General features: G+C 46.1%; 1 protein-coding gene across 1 annotated transcript in view; it reads right to left on the bottom strand.

Annotated features, from left to right (window-relative positions):
• Window positions 1-21,790, bottom strand: part of LOC115088727 (E3 ubiquitin-protein ligase TRIM39-like) — a 100,190-nt gene that overhangs the window by 35,295 nt on the left and 43,105 nt on the right. The window contains exon 5 of the mRNA XM_029596969.1: window positions 7,896-8,014. Coding sequence (XP_029452829.1) covers window positions 7,896-8,014 — 119 coding nt within the window. The remainder of the gene's footprint in view (window positions 1-7,895; window positions 8,015-21,790) is intronic.

Raw genomic sequence — 21,790 nt, 5'->3', positions numbered from 1 at the left:
CAGGCCTAGTTTCTATTGAGGACACAGACTGGCTATCTGTTTACACAACAAAGCGGCTCAAGAGAAGATCAGAAGAAACAAAGGCCATCAAAGCCATGTTGATAAAGGAACTTTTATGGTGGGAGGATGAACAGGTTTAGAAGAATTCTCAGTTGGGGGGAGTGATCCTCACAAGCATTTTCTATGCATGATAGATTGTCATGACAACAGCATAATGTATCTTTGTAAATGAGTCTTTGGGCAGTCACGCCATTCTGGAAGTTTCGGCAATACTGTATGTTTTAACTATAAAAGTAAGGGCATGTCCTATATTCATTGAGATGCTGATTATTTTGACAGACGAAAGGGCACCTAGCATACAGCATCTCCCAGGAACACTTTTAAAAAAGCCAAATAAAATTTAATTTATACCTTTTACTGAGTTTGAGTGTTCTTGTGTGCCTGGCCCTGAGTACAGAAATTATGTACATTGTCTGTGCGAGTTCTGAAAGAGCGTTTGTGTATGTGTGAGCATGGGGATGAGAGTGTGTACATGAGAGAGGAGAATGTTTGTGCACCTCCCTTCCCCTCCCACTAATCTACAACAATTTCAGATTGACCAGAAGTTAAGTTCCCAGGCATGGAGAGTAATTTTTTTAAAATTATTATTATTATTGATTTTAATTAATTGATTGTTTGAGCTGTATGATGTTTTAAAATATTTTATTGGTGTTATTTATTTATTTATTTATTTATATTTATTTAAGGCTTTTATATACCGACTTTCTTGATACAAATCAAATCAACTTGGTTTACATTGAACTAAGCAGAACTATAACCAACCAATCAACAAGTGACAATTTAAAGGAGCATAAAGTTACATTATAACAAGGATGCCTTAACTGGGAGAAGGAAAAAAAGAGGGGGAGAACGAAGATAAATTACTATATAATGGAATATGGGAGGGAGGCAAGGAGCCAACCTCATGATGACTTGTGAGCATGATTAGCGTTTGTTTATTTACATAAGCAATATGATAGTTCTAAATCAGGCTGTTGGGCTAGTGGCGGGGAAGGCTCGGCATAATAGCCATGTCTTTAGTTTCTTTTTGAAAGTTAGTAGACAAGTTTCCTGCCTGAGGTCCGGAGGCATGGTGTTCCAGATGGAGGGACCTGTGATAGAGAATGTCCGGTCTCTGATGTTTGAACGGTGAACAATTTTGATTGGGGGAACATGTAAGGATCCCTTGTAGGCATCTCTTAAGGGTGTGGTCGTCGAGTGCAGTTTGAGAGGGTGTGAAAGATCTAATGGGGTCTGATGGTGAATATTTTTGTGGATAATTGTCAGTGATTTATGAAGGATCCTGGGAGTCAGTGAAGATCTTTTAGAATGGGAGAGATATGCGCTCTCCGATTAGTATTTGTTAAAATTCTCGCCGCTGCATTTTGGAGCAACTGGAGAGGTTTAATAGTAGAAGCCGGTAGACCTTGCAAGATGGAATTACAGTAGTCTATCTTGGAGAAAAGAATGGCTTGGAGGACAGATCTGAAATCGTAGTGGAATAGGAGCGGTTTGAGTTTTTTGTGTGTGTGGGAAATTAAAAAAATAAATATATGATTTTTTAATTGTTGGATGTTCTGTTCAGCTGCTTTGAAATTATTATTAGGATGGTTTTACTATTATGATTGATACTTTATATTTCTTGATTTTATTGTTTAATGTTTTCTGAGGAATGGTGATGTTTCTGTTTTCCTTTGGTGCACTACATAGAGAGTCTAGCTTGTTGTGGTTTCTAGTTCAGTTTTTGTTTTTCCATTTATACTTTAAAGTCACTTTATTTTGTATTTGGTGAGGTTCTGTCTTTGTTCTGCATGTGTGACTGAGGTTAAGTATTCTGCTAATGCATCGTTTCTATGTAAGTAATGCAGCTTGGCTTGTCCAATTTTCCTAATAGAAGATGTATTGGTGTTTTAGAGCCAACAAAGACAGTTAGTGCTATTTTGGAATGGGAGATTTATCATATTGTAATTGAAATTTAATTAGCTGATGGCTTTCTGATGACCAAGCCCATACCTAACATGCATTAAAACATTCCTAATACCATATATGTTCCCATTGTCTTTTTAGCTTTTATGCAGGGTTGTCTGACTGCCACAGTAATGCCTGTAAATACAATGCACACACTGTTGTGATATTTTTACTTTAAAAGACTGTACTTTGAATGTCCTTTTTCATGTAAAATCTTTTATTATAAATGCATAATTTTAAATTCTGTGGCAGAGGGCTGTGGTGGGGAGGAAGGCGGGCATAAAGCTGTAAGCATAAAGCTGTAAGATTTACTTAGGGTGCCTAATATCCTTGCACTAACCATGATTAGAAAAAGAAAACAAATTAAATTTATAAAAAAACAGAATAAGGAGGGGCTAGCACAGTAATTGCTTGCACAGGGTAGCAAAAGAGCTAGGTGTGTATGTGTGTTCCTTGCTCCCCCAATCCATGATAATCTCTGTCTGCTCCAGATAGAAGGCTAAGGCTTGTCTGCAGTCCAAACTGTGCAGTGCTCATTCACCTTGCTGAAAATGGGGCCTGGGAAAGAATGTTGGCAGAATGATGAACTGGTTAAGATTGAAGTCCGTCACCACCTTAGGCAGGAACTTACGGTGCATACACAAGACAACTCTGTCATGATAAAACTTAGTATAAGGTGGATAAGTCACTAAGGCCTGGAAATCGCTGACCCTGTTCGCTGAGGTGACTGCCACCAAAAATATGACTTTCCGGGTCAGGTACTTCAGGTCACAGGTGCACAGCAGCTAAAAAAAGAGCTTTCGTCAGCTCTGTTGAGGACCCAAGACACAGCGGAGGCCTTAGGGGAGGCTACAATTGAAGCAGGCCCCGCATGAATCATACAACTACAGGCTGTACAGAGATGGGCGTAACATCTGCATCATGGTGGTGTGCATCAACTGCACTGAAATGAACTCTATAGAGTTGGTTTTAAGCCAGCTTCCGATAGGTGAAGAAGGTAATCAAGCAGTTTTTGTATGGGGAAGGAAAACGGATCTAGGGCCTTCTGCTCATACCACACAAAATACCTCCTCCACTTCAGTCCATAGGACTTCCTAGTGGAAGCCTTTCTAGAAGCCACCAGGACCCAAGACACAGCCTCTGAGAGATCTAGTGGTTGCTGAATTAACCTCTCAACATCCAGGCTGTGAGCGACAGGGCCTGGAGATTGCAATGTTGTAACCTGCCTCAATCTTGTAGGATGAGATCTGGGGAAGTCTCCAGACTGGATGGAGAACTCCCGTAGGAATGGAAACAAGACCTGTCTTGGCCAATACGGTGCTATAAGGATCATAGTCCACTTGTCCTCACGAAGCTTCAAGAGAGTCTTCCACTACTAAGGGAATCGGAGGATACACGTACAGAAGACGCTTGCCCCAATGATGGGATAGGGTGTCAAAGGCTGGTTTGCTACTGTCCTGTACAGGTCCTTTATGGTTGCAGGATCTTCACAGTGAATCTGTTTCATCAGTCCATTATGCAGTGAGAAATAAGTATTTATTTAGATGTCCTGTACAGGGAGCAGTACCAAGTCACTTTTCTGTTGCAAGAGGACGCGAAGAGATCCATATCCGGGCTCCCTGAGAGATGGAATATCTGATTTGCAGCCCCCTGGTCCTGGGACCACTAGTGGGGTCTGAAGGCATGACTCAGCCTGTCTGCTAATAAGGCTGATATTAGCATGAAAGGCAACACTCGATACTGGAAGAACTGTTTTCCCACCATGGATCTTCCAGTGACCAGGGAAGATCTTTTTGTGAGTGCATGGGTCCTTCAGATCGAGGAAGCATAGCCAGTACCCCTTTTATAAAAGGGGGGAATCAAGGTGCCCAGGGAAACCATCTTGAATTTTTCTTTTTTGACAATTCTGTACAAGGCCCTTAGATCTAGGATGGGACAGAGTCCTCATGTTTTCTTTAGAATCAGGAAATACCTGGAGTAAAATCCCTGCCCTCTTTGCCCTGGTGGAACAGGCTCGACCACTCTGGCAGTTAAGAGAGAGGAAACATCCATTAGTAGCACCTTCTGATGCTCTACTGGCTCCCAAAACTGGCTCAGAGGGCAATTTGGTGGGGCACCTAATAGATTCAATCAGTACCCTTGACAGACAATGGTAAGAACCCACTGGTCTGAGGTTACACTGGGCCACTGGTTCGCAAAGAACTGCAGCCTTCCCTCAACCAGCAGATCTATCATCCCAGGTATGGGCGACTGGACTACGCTCCCTATGACCCAATCAAAACCCTGTTCCTGGAGTTGACTGAGGCGGCGACTTGGCCTTGGGGGTATCCGCTGCCTGGAATGGCCACAGAAGCCCCAATGCTGATGATGGGAGTGAGGGGGCATAGGATAGTACTTCCTCTGGTGAAAGAAAGTCTTCTTCTACCCCAATCTTGCCGATGTCCTAGCAGAGAAGGATGGGTTCAGACTGCTGGCAGAGAGTTGTTGGAAGGTTTCATGGTGGTCCCAAAGCTGGATCACTGCATCCCTCTGTCTAAATATGATTTTCCCCAGTACACAGCATGTCTAGAGTCTTTCCTGTACCTCCGGTCGGAGATCCGAATCCCGTAGCCAGGCCATTCTGCGGGCAATGATTCCCGCTGCAGAGATCCTTGATGCCATTTCAAAAAGATCGTAAGTCACGCAGACCTCATGTTTTCCACACTGCAGACCCTTATGCAACAGCGACATGAGGGTTTCCTGCTGCTGCTAAAGCAACTATCGGCCACCTCCTGCACCTGCTTCCAGATGGCCTGAGAGTACTGGCTCATGTAGAGCTGGTACAAAGCTATACGGGCAATGAGCTTAGCCCTCTGAAAAACCTTCCTCCCAAGAGCGTTCATCGCTCTGAGATCCTTCCCTGTGGGCACCAAGGAATAGGTCCAAGATCACTCGGCCTTCTTGAGAACAGATTTGACTACTTCTGATTGGTGCGAAGCTGCCGCTTATTGAATCCGGGAGCCTTCTGGACGGGGTAAATCCCATTCACCTTTATTACGGGAGGCACTGTGAAGGGCTCAGTAGTAATTCCTTAAGGATCTCATACACTGGGACTACGATCTCCTTAGGAGGCTCCACAAATTGGAGGATTTCAAGCATTTTGGGCCTGGCAATCTCCTCCATCAGTAACTGAAATGGGATGGCTTCTGCTATTGCCCGTACAAAATCTGCAAAACGCAAGTCCTCAGGCAGAGACTCCTTTGCTCCTCTGGAGGAGAGGGATCTGAGGGGAGATTCTCAGAGCCATTGGTAGAGGACTCCGTTGTGTCATCCCCACAGGAGTCATAGGGGACTTCATCCTCACTGAAAGGAACAGGTAATGAGGTCCAGGGCACTCGGCCTTCGTTCAGAGATGCAGGCACCAGTGGGCTGGATGGGAGGCTGCAGACCTCTGTGTCTCAGCTGGCCTTGGTGCAGCTTCCTCCTCAGAGGAACTGGCCAGGCCCACCGGATAGGTAGGGGGAGGCTGCAGTGCCCCAACTTGCACCAACGCCAGCCCAGGAACAGATGCCAACTGGGTCAGTGATGTGCCAATAAGCACATGGAGCTTCTCCAACAATGGTTCCAGAACAGATGGTGCCAGTTCCAGTACTGTCGGTGCCACTGAACTGATGTCCCGCAATGTCCACTCAACTACCAGTTGGACTCGCCATTCGAGATCCTCCTCAAACATTGCTAATGCCAACACCAACTGGGAGGAAGGTGGGGTGGCCAGATCCTCTTCGGAACCAAGAGTTTGGTGACTGGTACTAGGACTGGTTGAGACCATCGCAGACTCTGGCTCTTCTTGCCGCGGGGTCGCTTTGAGAGCATTACAGCATGAGCTGGCGCATCCCTGTGCCCGGCACTGTACATCGACAGAGACCGATGTCAATGCTTCTTCAGCTTCCCTCAATGTTCAGCATGGTCTTTCCCTGGTGCTGAGGCCAAAGATAATGAACCCAATGTCCTTGGCCTGGAGAAGTCCGACGATGGCCAGTCTCTAGCACCTCTATCTGCCGATGGCATCAACGGTCTCGCCGATGTCAAAGGCTCGGTGTCCATCGCTGTGGCTCCATGGTCCCAGAGGCACTCCATTTTGTCGAGATGAAGGAGACATCCTTTAGGGCTCATGAAGGCATATTCTTGTCAACCCCAGATATCATGCAATGCCCCCAGGCCGAGGACACATTCATCACTGGGGTCTGTGATAGAAATGGTCCTCGGGCACAGAGGTCATCGCTTAAACCCGGACACGGCCATGACTGGACAAAATAAAAGGGAAGAATATCAAACTCGATGACGACGGGCCCTCAATGGCCACTGGGCACAGAAGCACTGCCACTGCAGAGAATTGACCACAAAAGAAAACTTACCAGAAGCGTTGAAAACTCTGACTAGGCACATTATAAGGAAGAACCGAGTGGGCCCTGGCATCGAACACCGTGAAGAAAAACTATGAAAAATGCAAGAAAAGAGAAAAAAAAAAAGTTTTCCACAAAGGCCAAAAAAGCCAAAGTGGGCTCACTCACAATGTGATGCTGCAGCTCTGCAGAAAAAAAGAGACTGGAGAGGGACCCCCACGTGGGTATGCTAGGCATGCTCAGTGTGCCAGGTCAAAGTTCTAAAAATGTTGACATGTTTTCCATGTCGGGGCTCCATCTGATGATGTCACCTATGTGTGAGGAATACTATCCAGCTTGAACTCGGAGAAAAGTACAAAAATTGGAAAGATTTTTCCTTATTATCCTGATGGTTACAAGTGGGAAAATAAATTTTGGAAGAATTTAGAAATTTTCCATCACAGTCCTTGACTCAGTCTCATTTGTTATCAGAGGCTGTTTATATTTGCTTTCAGTATCACAGAGGGAAGGGGCAAAGGAAACTCTAATGGCGGCCTGTCTGCAGGCAGGGAAGATTTTGCCCCATAGGCAGCTCACAATAGTCAGTCAGTTCATTTTTTTTCTGTGGTTTGTATTACTGTGACTTTCTATGACCGCAAGCATTTATAGAAGGATGCTGATTGCAAGAGGGGGGGGGGGGGGCGGTGTTTCAGGAGAGACAACACAAATGCATTGGCTCCCAGGCACTGGAGACCCTTGATACACCTCTGTGGAAAGGGATCATCATATTAAGCACTACCAGATAAAAGGCTTTCAATTACCTCATATATAATTATCGGTCAAAGTATTTTTATATGCTTTTTTTGATTCAAACAAAAGAAAAAATTATCTGTGCAACTTCTTGCATCTTGCTGCTACAATACCCTGATACAGAGCAGTGCTTTGAAGGTAGATTCTGCATCGGGGGAGTCAATTTGCACATTATATCTCTTTCTTCATTGAAATGTCACATCCATACTTAACTTGTCCAGCATCTTCATACATGGTGCCAAACTTGCACCAAACTTAATAAGATGTTCACTTTCCAACAATACATTTGTTTTTGTTGAGGAATATGTAATTGTATTGATTTTTAACGTTAAAAAATCAAAACAATGGTAAAATATATATACTATTCCTTGGAAGCCAGCAGGAGTCATCATGTGAAAAAGAGAACTGAGCTTGCACAGTTAAGTATGTTCACACAAATTTGGCTTCCCCTCGGTAAGATGTTCATGCCATTTAGCTCATGCATTTTGAGCATTCCATGTATGAGAACAGCTTGACTACACTATTGGAGATATTCTCCAAGCAATGCTAAATCTTTTTGCATCACTCTTTAAGTAACTTTTTAATATGCATGCTACATTTTTTGTGAATTTATGCTAAACATTTTTTGCACGTTTTACTGTATCTATATCTTACAAGTTTCATATAGTGTCTGCTAATTAATGCATGCAAATAAAATGAAAGTGGATTCTCATTTACCTCCAAATTTTGCGAACAATTTCCTCAAAATAATATTCTGCCGAGGATAGTTCAGTTGGAAACACATTTTTCCTTCAGTAGAAACAGCCTCTTGTTTTGGAATCTTCACTTTCTGACACCTAAGAATAAAAAAGTCACTGGAATTATTTTGGGAGATGTTCATCTCAGCTCTCAGAATCCATGGGGATAGAGATAGGACAGGGACCTTTCAACTGTGGGACAGGTAAAAGGAAGGAGAAATGCTGCTGTTGGCTGACAGGTATATAAAAAAAATATTTACTGTACAAATGAAAAATCAAAAGATATTCAAAAGGTACTGAATATAATTATAGCAGGGGCATAGGGTGACTGTTGGTGGTACACCAGAAATGTTTTTGCTGACGTGACTGAACCACAAGAATTTTGAGATGCTCCAACAGAATTATGTAGCCCTCTCTATGTATAGCTGGAAGCTGGCAGCACACTCAATACCAGGGCTTAGAGACAACTTAATGCTATACTTCCTCCAGGAGGAAGGAATTCTTGAAGAGCCCAAGGTGTTTTAGCCAGGAGCATTGCTAGGTAATTAAAAGATGTGGGGCATGGGCTCATAGGTCCTTCCCATCAATACTACTCCCCCCCCCCCCCTCCAGATATTGATAATTAGCTTGAAGATAAAAGGTTAACCAGCGGCGTGTGTTGACATTTATAGCAGGGGATTAAGTTTTGCTCCCTTAGCTTCATCTCCACTCCAATGCCGTCCCCTTTCAGTCAAAAATAGTCTTGCTCCTTCAGTCCTTTCTCCCCTCCTACACCTGCTTCCCTCCCAGTAGTCTCACTCCCTCAGCCTCTCTCCCCAAAACACAAGAGTCATTTGGAATCCATATGGTATTAGGTCTGTTGTAACAAGTATTGGGTGTGGGCTATTCAGAAAGCCATGAATAAACAATAACAATATAGTAAATCTCCCATACCAAAACAACACTAACTGCCAAAACTCAACAGTAACAACAAACCAGGATGCCTAAAAATGTGTACCTAAAAATATTGTATAAAAGTACTTAAAACTTCATAGGTCCCTTCTTCTGATATGTTGTCAATCCTATGATGCGTTAAGAAATTCTGCAACAATGAATACAATGAGAAATGTCATGCTACATCAACTTTGAATTTTTTTCACTTTGGATTCATTAAGCATATAAAATTCATTTCTGACCCATGATTATACTACTGGTGTAAAACGTTATGCTGAATAGCATTCACATCTACGCCTATGTATGAGGTCTACTTAATGATACAAAAAAACGTAATTCACGGTGATATTGGCTTCTGTCCACTCCAGATAGAAAGCTAAGGTTCACTTGCAGTCCAAACTGCAATGCTCGTTTTCTTTGGTGTGAATGGGGCCTGGGAAAAAATACTGGCAGGATAATTGACTGGTTAAGATGGAAATCAGTCACCAACTTAAGCAGCAACTTAGGGTGCGTATGTAAGACCGCCCTGTTCTGGTAAAACTTAGTATAAGGTGGATAAGTCACTAAGGCTTGGAACTCACTGACCCTGTGCGCAAAGTGACCACCACCAAAAATATGACCTTCCAGATCAGATACTTCAGTTCACAGGTGCGCAGCAGATCAAAAGGAGCTTTTATCAATTGAGCTAATACCACGCTGAGGTAGAATGTCAAGCAGTTTTTGTGTGGGGCAGGAGAACAGATCTAGGGCCTTCTGCTCACACCACAAAAAAACCTCCTCCACTTCAGTCCGTAGGACTTTCTAATGGAAGGCTTTCTAGAAGCCACCAGGACCCGAGACTCAACTTCTGAAACATCAAGTGGCTGCAGAATCAACCTCTCAACATCCAGGCTGTGAGTGACAGAGCCTGCAGTTTGGGATGCCTCAGCCTACCCTGATCTTGTGTGATAAGATTTAGGGAAGTCCCCAGACTGATCGGCTTCCGGATGGACATCTCCTGTAGGAGTGGAAACCAGACCAGTCTCAGCCAATGAGGGACTATGAGGATCAAAGTCCCTGCAAAGCTTCAAGAGAGTCTTTGCCACTAAAAGAATCAGAGGATATGCATACAGAAGACCCTTACCCCAATGCCGGGCAAGGGTGTCCAAGACTGGTTTGCCATCTGACCTGTACAGGGAGCAGAACCGAGGCACCTTCCTGTTACAGGGGGATGCGAACAGATCCACACCTGGGCTTCCCCAGAGGCAGAATATCTGATTCGCTACCCCCTGGTCCAGGGACCACTCATGGAGTCTGAAGGCTCGCCTCAGCCTGTCCGCTATCACATTCTCCATTCCAGCCAGGACATGGCCCTGAGCAACATCCCATGGGACATGGCCCATGACCAGATCTGGACCGCTTCCTGACACAGAAGGTAGGATCCCATGCCTCCCTGCTTGTTGACATACCACATCACTACCTGGTTGTCTATGTGGATCAGGACAACTTTGTTGGACATCGATCTCTGAAAGCCCATAGCTGTATCTGATCGCCCAAAACTCTAGGAAGTTGATTTGACAAGAACGTTCCTGAGCGGACCAGAGACCCTGGGTACTGAGCCCATCTACATGAGCTCCCCACCCCAGGGAAGATGCATCCATGTTCAGGATCATTTGAGTGGGGAGACTGAAACAAGATCCTCTGTTCCAGATTGGAAAGTATCCACCACCAGGACAATGAGTCCTGGAGTGACGGGGTGACTCGGATGCAATCTTGGAAGCTCTGAGAGGCCTGGCGCCACTGTGACCTCAGGATCCATTGGGCTCTGAGCATGTGTAAACGTGCCAAGGGAGTAACATGGACAGTTGTGGCCATATGGCCGAACAGCCTCAACATATGCCAGGCTGACTCCTGCTGGCTTTGTTGAATCTCTGCCACAATGGTCGCCACAGCAACAGCCCTCTGGTGAGGCAGAAAGGCTGAGCTGTGTCTAGCAGGGCTCCTGTGAAGTCCAATTGAAGTGTCAGGCTAAGATGGGACTTTGAATAGTTGAGAATGAACCCTAGTGACTCCAACACCCAAATGGTCAAGCGCATGGACCTCACGGCCCCTGCTTGAGACGGGCATTTGACCAGATACGGGAAGACATGCACTCCCAGTCTGTGGAGGTGCGCCGCCACCATGACAAGGAATTTTGTGAAGACCCATGGAGCAGACGCAAACCAGAATGGCAACACTCAGTACTGGAAGTGCTGTGTTCCCACCACAAATTGGAGATACTTCCTGTGACCTGGGAAGATTTTTATATGAATGTAAGCATCCTTTAGATCAAGGGAGCATAGCAAGTCCCCTTTTTGCAAAAGGGGGAAGAAGGTAGCCAGGGAAACCATCTTGAACTTTTCTCTTCTCAGAAACTTTTTCAAAGCCCTTAGGTCTAGGAAGGGAGTCCTCCTGTTTTCTTTGGAATCAGGAAGTACCTGGAGTAGAATCCCCACACTCTTTGCCCTTGTGGCATGGGCTCGACCATTCTGGCCATTAAGAAGGAAGAGAGCTCTGCTTGTAGTACCTCTTGATGTGCTACAGACCCCAATGTGGGCATGGAGGGCAATTTTGGGGATACCCAATAGATTCAATTGGTACCCTTGGCGGATAATCGACAGAACCCACTGGTCCGAGGTTTCACTGGGCCACTGGTTCACAAAGAACAGTAGCCTGCCCCTAACCGGAGGGTTCATTGTCCCAGGTACGGGCCACTGGCTTACTCTCCCTGCGGCCCAGTAAAAACCCTGTCCCCAGAGTTAACTGAGGAGCTGGTTGGGGTTTGGAGGCTCTCTGCTGCCTGGGACAGCCGTGGGAGCCCTGATGGTGTTGACAGGAGCGAGGAGGCGGAGAATAGTACTTCCTTTGGTGAAAGAAAGGCTTCCTTGGCCCTGGTCTCGACAGCCTCCTGGATAAGAACAGATCTGGAGTACTGGCGGATAGTTGCTGGAGAATCTCATGGTGGTCCCGAAGTTGCCCATCCTCACAAATTCTTCAAGGTCAAGTCCTCAGGCGGGAATTTCCTTCGTTCATCTGGAGGAGAATAGTCTTGACAGGAGGCCTTCAGAGTCTTCAAAGGAGGGCTCCATAGTATCATACACCCAGGAGTCATAGGGTCCCTCATCCTCACTGTATATTGCAGGGATGGGCCCAGGTGCTCGGCCTTTGTCCAGAAGTGAAGGTACTGATAAAACTGGACGGGAGGCTTCCTCCTCCTCGGAACCAACAATGACCACTATATTGGTAGGAGGAGGCCTCGGTACCCTGCCAGGCACCGAAGCTGTCCCAGGAACCAATGCCAGCTGGGTCAATAACACAACAATGAGCATGTTGAGCTTGTCCAGAAATAATATGAGGATGGGTGGCACGGGCTCTGATACCTTCGGTGCTACAGGACCAAAGCCTTTCAGCGCCTGCTCCACCACCAGCTGGACTTGCCACTTCAGCTCCTCCTCAAACATTGCCAATTCCAACACAGACTGGGAGGAAGAAGGGGTGGCCAGATCTTCGGACCCGTGAGGGGGCTCGGCGATTGGCACCATGACCGGCAGAGACCATCGTGGACCCTCGGCATCAGTAGAATATGGGTTCTCCTCATTGCAGGGTCGCTTCAGGAGCATCACGGCAAAAGCCTGTGCATCCCCTCATCCAGCATCCTGCATCAACGGGGACCGGTGCCGATGCTTCTCAGGCGTCCCTCAATGCTTGGCCCAGTCTTTCCCTGGTGCCGAGGTTGAAAACGAACCCGGCGTCCTCAGCCCAGAAGAGATTGACAACGGTTGGTTTCTAGTGCCCCTATCTGCCGGCAGCATCAACGGAACAGACAGTCCTGTTGATGTCGATGGCGTGGTATCCATCGGTGCGACTCCCAGGTCCTTCAGTGCCAATGCTTGGACTTCCTTAACCTTAAGAGCTGATCCATCTTGTTCAGTCGAAATCTACGTCCCTTCGGAGTCATATAGGCACATAATTGAGCCTCAACACCAGGCGTCGCGTGTGGGAAGCCAGATAACATCAAGGGGCACCCTGCAGCGCTTCTTACCCCACAGTCATGGGAGGGGAAGTGAAGGAAACAGCTTGATCTTCACCTGGAACTGGAAAGAAGCAGCGATGTAAGTGCTGCGATCATTAGACCCGCCCCCCCATGACGTCACTAACATCGGACAGTTAAGACAGCCTCAACACCAGGCGTCACGCGCCGAAGGGGCGCAACAAAGGGGCTCTCCCCTTTGTGCACCCCTTCGTGCAAACCTTTGTGTATATGTAAAAATTTATTTTTATGTTTCCTTTGTTAACTAAGCTGTTTCATTGTATTCGACTAAGGAATTTTTTCCTGCTTTTTCTGTTTCACTGTAAACCGGCATGATTTGCATTTAATGCAAGAATGTCGGTATATAAAAGTTAAAAATAAATAAATAAAAATAATTGGCAACCCCGGACATCATGCGATGCCCCCAGGCAGAGAATACACACACCTTATGAGAATCAGTGATAGACATGGTCCTCGGGCACCAGGGGCATCAGCGAAAACCGGACGTGACCATGACAGGACAAAATAAAACGGCCGCAAAGTTGAAAGCAATTGCAGTGGGCGTTGATGGCCAATGGGCACCGAGGCACCACCACTATAAAGGGAATAGACCACAAAAGGAAACTTACCTGAAACGCCGAAAACCCTGCCTAGGGACATGATGAGAAGGCACCAAGAGGGACCCAGTGACGGATCGAAGGAAAAAAACACAAAAGGCAAAGTTTTCCACAAGGCTAAAAACAGCCAAAGTGAGCACCGCGGAAAAGAAAAGACTGAAGATGCACCCAGCATGGGTGCGTGGTACAGGGCATGATGGGAATACTCAGTGTACCATCCTGTTTGTCCTCAGAGAACAAGCTACACACAAAATTTGAAATTGCTCAAACTGTTTAATAATGTTGTTATGCCAAACTGCCTTCAATTTCATGTCTATATAATTTTGTTTTCCATATCTACAATTCACTGAACAAAATGGGGGCTGGAATTGATCAAATTGTTAAAAGATAAATGGGTTAATGTGTATTCAACACAAAGATTCTGAACCTTCCTATTTCTCAACATATAGTTAATATCACTGTCCACCATAAAGAATAGCTTTCTTATTCTTACCTTGCAAGCATACATTACCAACTACTTAGTTATTTAATTAGTTAGCATTCTTAGAGTTAACCTGTCACCTATGTTATTTCAGCACTCATTAGTTAAGAAAAAATACTCTCAGAATATATTTACAAATGACAGTAAAAGCATATAGAAATGACAATTAAAGATTACTAACAAAGAAAGAAAGTTTCTCCTAAGATTACTAACATCTTTTAGTATTTCATTAAGTTTAGAAATACACAGAAAGACCATTCTATGAGCCTTCTTCTCTCAGGCTTACACATAGACTAGATTTTTTGTTAAGAAATGTTAGAAAAGCTACTCATAGAATTTCATTTATTTTTAAATGTTTAACCTTTAAAATTTTTGTTTGCACTTGACAGTAATGTGTGTGCATTTAATCTCTGCCATAAGTCCACCTCTAACTTTATTGATCCTGCATTAACTACCCCATTGCCTCATATACATCTGGACATTTTTCTGCAGGTACCTGATTTTTGCCCTCCTACTTCCTCGTGAAAATGATTGGACATCATCAATAGGCCTCAAGTCGTTAAGTAAACAACAGACCTTAAAAATATATACTTTGCTGTCTTCTTCCTACGAAGGTTAAGAGCCCCCAGTCTACCTATAGCTTCATAGGTCAGGCACACTCAGGACCAACCCAAGCCACGGAAGGGAGATCATAGATTGGAGGTTTGCTACGCTCGCTGGTCAACTCCCTTACCCACCGGGGCCCCGGAGTCGAGCCGCCCTCTCTCATGGCGGCAGGAAGACGCCACTGTGATTCCTCAGGGGCAACAGGAATGTCGCCAGTCCTCTAAGGCCAACCGCAGCATAGGCGCACATGCCCCACGTCAGACCTTAAAGGAACCGCAGCAGGAAAAGTTCCTGCGGTTCCCCACTGACATCATCCAGCAGGGACTATTTGAACCCAGTCCTGCTCTCCAGTCTTGCCTCTGCAACAGGTCCCCTGAAGTTGCTGGCTGTGCCGAGTCTGCTCCTTGTCCCTGGTTCCTGTGCCTCCCTGTTCCCATCCTGCTGCTCACCTCCTGGACTGTCTCTTGGCCTCGACCCTTGGATTGTTTGCTGGATTCCGCTGTTCGCTGCCTGTCTTGACCTTGGACTGTTCTCTGGATTCGCCTGTTTGCTGCCCGTCTCGACCCATGGATTGTTTGCCGGATTCCGCTGTTCGCCGCCTGTCTCGATCATGGACTGTTACCTGGATTCACCCGTTTGGCTGTCTGTCTCAACCCTTGCATTGTTTTGCTGGATTCCACTGCTAACTACGTGCCTCGACCCTGGACTGATATCTGGATCCACCTGTCTGCTGCTGACCGCTAACCCGGACTGATATTGAGATCCGCCTCCTGATGATGAGAGCCTAGGAAGTCTCTCAGGTAGGGCCTTACTCATCTTGGCTCGAGGGTCCACTGTTGTAAAAGCTTGCAGAGGCCATGTTCCCAGAAGATCTCTCCAATCTCCAGGCCATTCTGGGACTTGCACAAAACATCCAACAATATCAGCAATTCTTGGAGACACTTGCAGGCTCAGTGGAATGACTCAATGCCTGCCTGGATGCCTCTACTGCCTCGACCAGCAATGCAGCTACCGTTCCTCCTTTAACCTCCCCAATGGCCACTGCCATCCATCTTCCAACACCTCCCTGATAGGCAGGGGATCCTAAGTTGTGCTGAAGATTCTTGAATCAGTGCTTTATTCACTTTTCCTTGCATCCCTCACAGTTTTCCAGCGATTCTATTAAAACAACCTTCATCCTCTCCCTTCTTGACGGGAAAGCTTTAGCCTGGGCATCACCACTCTGGGAGAGAGGCAACATCCTGCTTCAAAACATGCAGCAGTTTGTGAAGTCCTTCAACGAACCTGGCCGACGCAACACCGTGGGGTTGGACCTGTTGCATCTATGCCAGGGTTCAAAGACCCTGGCTGAATATGCTATCGATTTCCAGACTATGGCCTCTGAGTTGAAATGGAGGAAGGACAGTCTCCGAAACATTTTCTTAGGACAATCCTCATGATTTAACGATGAGCTGGCCACCCGAGAACTCCCCGAATCCCTCGACGCTCTCATTGATCTGGCTGGGAGGATTGATAGGCGACTCCAGCAGAGAAATCAGTTACGGGTCGCAAGAAGGTCGGTACCACTGGCTCCCTTCTTCTCACGCCCTCTCACCTCGTCACCTATCGCCTCTTCCGGATCGATGAGCCAGAAAGAACCGATGCAGCTTGGACAGAGCCATCTTTCTTCGAGGAGAGACTTCAGCTCTCTCTGGGCCTATATTTTTACTGTGCCGGACAAGGGCATCTTCGAGCTCAATGTCCATTGAGGCTGGGAAACTCCAGATCCTAGGAGTCGGTGGGAAGTTGACCCTGGGCTGCGCTCTTCCTTCTCCCCAGCTTACTCTACCCGTTACCCTCATGATTGATGCATGCGAGTTTTCCAACCTCCCTTAGTGGACTCTGGAGCCGTGGTGAACTTTATTTTGAAGGCCCTGGTGGACTACCTCAAACTTCCCACCATCCGTAAAGAGACTCCACTTTACATCTCATCCATCTACGGAGAGCCCTTACTGGGGCAGATCACCACCACGACCGAACCCTTGACCCTCTGGACTGGCCTTCTCCATCAAGAAAAGAAAGTCTTTCACGTCCTGGAGAGGGCAGTTCACCCCGTCGTATTGGGGCTTCCCTGGCTACATATCCACTCCCCTAGTTTTAACTGGGAAACCCTTCAGCTATCCAGATGGAGCCATCATTGTTTGTCTTCCTGTATACTCCCAGTGAGGCCTCTACCGCCGCTCCCATTAGCCACAGCCTCACTGGGAATCCCTCCTCAATACACTGCTTACACGGATGTGTTCTCCAAACAGGCAGCCAACATTCTACCAGAGCACCGTCCCTTTGATTGTGCAATCAATCTGATTCCAAGAACCACACCACCCCATGGAAGGGTCTATTTGCTCTCTCTGCCAGAGACCAAGGCCATGGCTCAATATATCCAAGAAATCTTGATAAGGGATTCATCCAGCCTTCCACTTCCGAAGCAGAAAGCCTGTGAGGGAGTCAGTTGGACCGTTAGATTATCGAGGGGTTAAAGGGGCACTTAGAGAAGATAAGGCCATCGCGGAAAGATTAAATGATTTCTTTGCTTCGGTGTTTACTGAAGAGGATGTTGGGGAGATACCCGTAATGGAGAAGGTTTTCATGGGTAAGGATTCAGATGGACTGAATCAAATCACGGTGAACCTAGAAGATGTGGTAGGCCTGATTGACAAACTGAAGAGTAGTAAATCACCTGGACCGGATGGTATACACCCCAAAGTTCTGAAGGAACTAAAAAATGAAATTTCAGACCTATTAGTAAAAATTTGTAACTTATCATTAAAATCATCCATTGTACCTGAAGACTGGAGGATAGCAAATGTAACCCCAATATTTAAAAAGGGCTCCAGGGGCGATCCAGGAAACTACAGACCGGTTAGCCTGACTTCAGTGCCAGGAAAAATAGTGGAAAGTGTTCTAAACATCAAAATCACAGAACATATAGAAAGACATGGCTTAATGGAACAAAGTCAGCATGGCTTTACCCAAGGCAAGTCTTGTCTCACAAATCTGCTTCACTTTTTTGAAGGAGTTAATAAACATGTAGATAAAGTTGAACCGGTAGATGTAGTATATTTGGATTTTCAGAAGGCGTTTGACAAAGTTCCTCATGAGAGGCTTCTAGGAAAAGTAAAAAGTCATGGGATAGGTGGTAATGTCCTTTCGTGGATTACAAACTGGCTAAAAAACAGGAAACAGAGAATAGGAATAAATGGACACTTTTCTCAGTGGAAGGAAGTGGGCAATGGAGTGCCTCAGGGATCTGTATTGGGACCCTTACTGTTCAATATATTTATAAATGATCTGGAAAGAAATACGACGAGTGAGATAATCAAATTTGCAGATGACACAAAATTGTTCAGAGTAGTTAAATCACAAGCAGATTGTGATAAATTGCAGGAAGACCTTGTGAGACTGGAAAATTGGGCATCCAAATGGCAGATGAAATTTAATGTGGATAAGTGCAAGGTGATGCATATAGGGAAAAATAACCCATGCTATAATTACACAATGTTGGGTTCCATATTAGGTGCTACAACCCAAGAAAGAGATCTAGGTGTCATAGTGGATAACACATTGAAATCGTCGGTACAGTGTGCTGCGGCAGTCAAAAAAGCAAACAGAATGTTGGGAATTATTAGAAAAGGAATGGTGAATAAAACGGAAAATGTCATAATGCCTCTGTATCGCTCCATGGTGAGACCGCACCTTGAATACTGTGTATAATTCTGGTCGCCGCATCTCAAATAAAGATATAATTGCGATGGAGAAGGTACAGAGAAGGGCTACCAAAATGATAAGGGGAATGGAACAACTCCCCTATGAGGAAAGACTAAAGAGGTTAGGACTTTTCAGCTTGGAGAAGAGACGACTGAGGGGGGGGATATGATAGAGGTGTTTAAAATCATGAGAGGTCTAGAACGGGTAGATGTGAATCGGTTATTTACTCTTACGGATAGTAGAAAGACTAGGGGGCACTCCATGAAGTTAGCATGGGGCACATTTAAAACTAATCGGAGAAAGTTCTTTTTTACTCAACGCACAATTAAACTCTGGAATTTGTTGCCAGAGAATGTGGTTAGTGCAGTTAGTATAGCTGTGTTTAAAAAAGGATTGGATAAGTTCTTGGAGGAGAAGTCCATTACCTGCTATTAAGTTCACTTAGAGAATAGCCACTGCCATTAGCAATGGTTACATGGAATAGACTTAGTTTTTGGGTACTTGCCAGGTTCTTATGGCCTGGATTGGCCACTGTTGGAAACAGGATGCTGGGCTTGATGGACCCTTGGTCTGACCCAGTATGGCATGTTCTTATGTTCCCCTGCTGGTGCGGGGTTCTTCTTCGTTACCAAAAAGGACAGGACACTGCACCCCTGCATCAATTACAGGGGACTCAATGCTATAACCAAGAAAGACAGATACCCTCTTCCACTCATACCAAAGCTGCTTGATAGACTTCAAGGGGCCAAATTTTTACCAAATTGGATCGGCATGGTGCATACAATTTGGTCCGCAACAAAACAGGAGACGAATGGAAGACCGCGTTTAATGCGCGAGATGGACATTATGAGTATCTGGTCATGCCCTTCGGCCTATGTAATGCTCCAGCAATGTTTCAAGGTATGATGAACGAAATCTTCACAGATCTCCTGTACACCAGTGTGGTAGTTTACCTGGACGACATCCTTGTCTTCTCTAAAGATTTATCTTCACATCGTCGAGACATTACTCAAGTACTCCAGAGACTCCGAGCCCACAAACTTTACGCTAAACTGGAAAAATGCCTTTTAAAAAGAGAAAATCTACCGTTCCTAGGATATATAATCTCCAGCAAAGGATTTTGCATGGACCCTGAAAAGGTGAAGTGTATCCTAAATTGGCCTCAACCATCCTGCCTTTGCCCACTTCAAAAATTTCTGGGATTTGCCAAGTTTTATCACCATTTTATCCCTAACTACTCGCAGAAAGTGGCCCCCCTCACAGCACTCACCCAGAAGGGGGCCAATACCAAGAACTGGCCACCTGAGGCAGTCACAGCCTTCTCTAACCAAAAACAAGCCTTCCTTGAAGAACCCTGCCTTTGTCACCCGGATCCCACATGCCCCTTCGTCATCGAGGTTGATGCTTCCTTGGAGGGAGTAGGAGCCGTTTTGAGTCAATTCTCGGATACGGGGAGTCTTTGACCCTTTTCGTTTTTCTCGAAAAACTTCTCTCCAGCAGAACGAAACTACGGAATCGGGGATAAAGAACTGTTAGCCAAAAAATGGCCTTTGAAGAATAGCGGAATTGGTTAGAAGGGGCACCACACCGGATTAGGGTGTATACGGACCTTACAAACTTAGAACATCTCCATAACGTCAGGCTCGGTGGTCATTATTTTTCACCCGCTTCGACTTTGAGGTGAAATATAGATCAGCTCACCAGAAAACCCAGGCGAATGCCCTCTCCTGCTCATTTTAACTGAAGGATACCCTGGAACCCGCCTAGCCATGTGATCAATCCTGCCCGAATCCTCCTGGCTGCTTCCATACCCGTTCCTCCTGGAAAGACGGTAGTTCCCTGCCAGCTCTGTCAGAAGGTTCTTGAGTGGGGGCACGATTCCCATATAGCAGGTCACCCGGGCCGAGCACGAACTTTAAATCTAATTCAACACTTTTACTGGTGGCCCCAAGTGAAGGAGGATGTCCAGAATTACATGGACTCCTGTCCCGTTTGCGCTAAACAAAAACCCCTGGTAGGTTGACCTTATCGCCTGCTACAATCCTTACCGGTGCCCCAGGAGCCATGGACTCATCTATCCACAGATTTCATGGTCAACCTTCCTCTCTTAGAAGGCTGTCAAATCATCTGAGTGGTCATCGATCCCTTCTCCAAAATGGCCCATTTCGTGGCCCTTCTTGGACTCCATACCGCCACGGAGCTAGCAAGACTGTTTCCCACGCATATCTTCTGTCTACATGGACTACCACGACATATGCTTTCGGTCAGAGGAACTCAATTTACTGCAAAATATTGGTGATCACTCTGCAAAAAGTATAACATCACCTTGAACTTTACCACAGCTTACCATCCCCAGGCCAATGGTCAAACAGAAAGCACAAATCGGACATTGCGCATGTTTGTCAATGAACGACAAGACAATTGAGCAGTCTTATTGCCCTGGGCGGAATTCTCCCATAATTTCCACTTCAATACCACCACCAGAACCTCCCCATTCCAAATAGTCTACAGACGACAGCTGAGCCCCCTGCTACCCCTACTGCTATCAGTAGCCTCTCATACAGCCCAGCTAATGGCTCAGGAACTGCAGAACCTATGGGGCAGCACAAAGTCTCTGATACAAAAGGCTGGCCTCAGGGCTAAGAAGAGTACGGATAAGCATCGTCGACCAGACCCGCAACTCAAGTGCGGAGATAAAATCTGGCTGAGCACCCGATACATCCGTCTCAGGGTGCCTTCCATGAAATTGGCCCTGCGTTATATTGGGCCATTTCCCATCATCCGACAGGACCAGTAACCTACCAGCTATGCTTGCCTGCTACTCTACGAATACACAATGTGTTTTCCACGTCTCCCTCCTAAAACCCTTGGTGTTATCCTGGCCCACCAGAAAGGTTCCATACCCCTCAAGGTTCTCTTCAGCTGAGTATCAACTCCCAAGTCAAGGATGTTCTAGATGTCTGCCAACGGAATCGAAGGTAGGAATACCTGATATCCTGGGAAGGTTACGGGCCAGAGGACAACACTTGGGAATCAACCTCAAACATTTTGGATAAAAAGCTGCTTAAGCAGTTCCATGCCCGCTACCCCAAGAAACATAAACCCCAGGGAGGGGGCGTAAGAGAGAGGGTACTGTTACGCTCTCCAGCCGCAGCAACGCATGGCCGGCTTCCCTTACCCGCTGGGGACCCGGAGTCCTGAAGCTGCTGGTTGCGCTGAGTCTGCTCCTCGTCCCTGGTTCCTGTTCCTCCCTGTTCCCATCCTGCTCCTCATCTCCTGGAGTGTCTCTTGGCCTTGACCCTTGGATTGTTTGCTGGATTCCACTGTTTGCCACTTGTCTCGACCTTGGACTGTTCCCTGGATTCACCTGTTTGCTGCCCGTCTCAACCCTTGGCTTGTTTGCTGGATTCCACTGTTCGCTGCCTGTCTTGACCAAGGATTGTTTC

The sequence above is a fragment of the Rhinatrema bivittatum genome, chromosome 3 (genome assembly GCF_901001135.1).
Source record: "Rhinatrema bivittatum chromosome 3, aRhiBiv1.1, whole genome shotgun sequence".
In the NCBI taxonomy this organism is placed as follows: Eukaryota; Metazoa; Chordata; class Amphibia; order Gymnophiona; family Rhinatrematidae; genus Rhinatrema; species Rhinatrema bivittatum.
The sequence above is the reverse complement of the archived record's forward strand: the minus strand, read 5'-3'. Positions and strand labels throughout refer to the sequence as shown.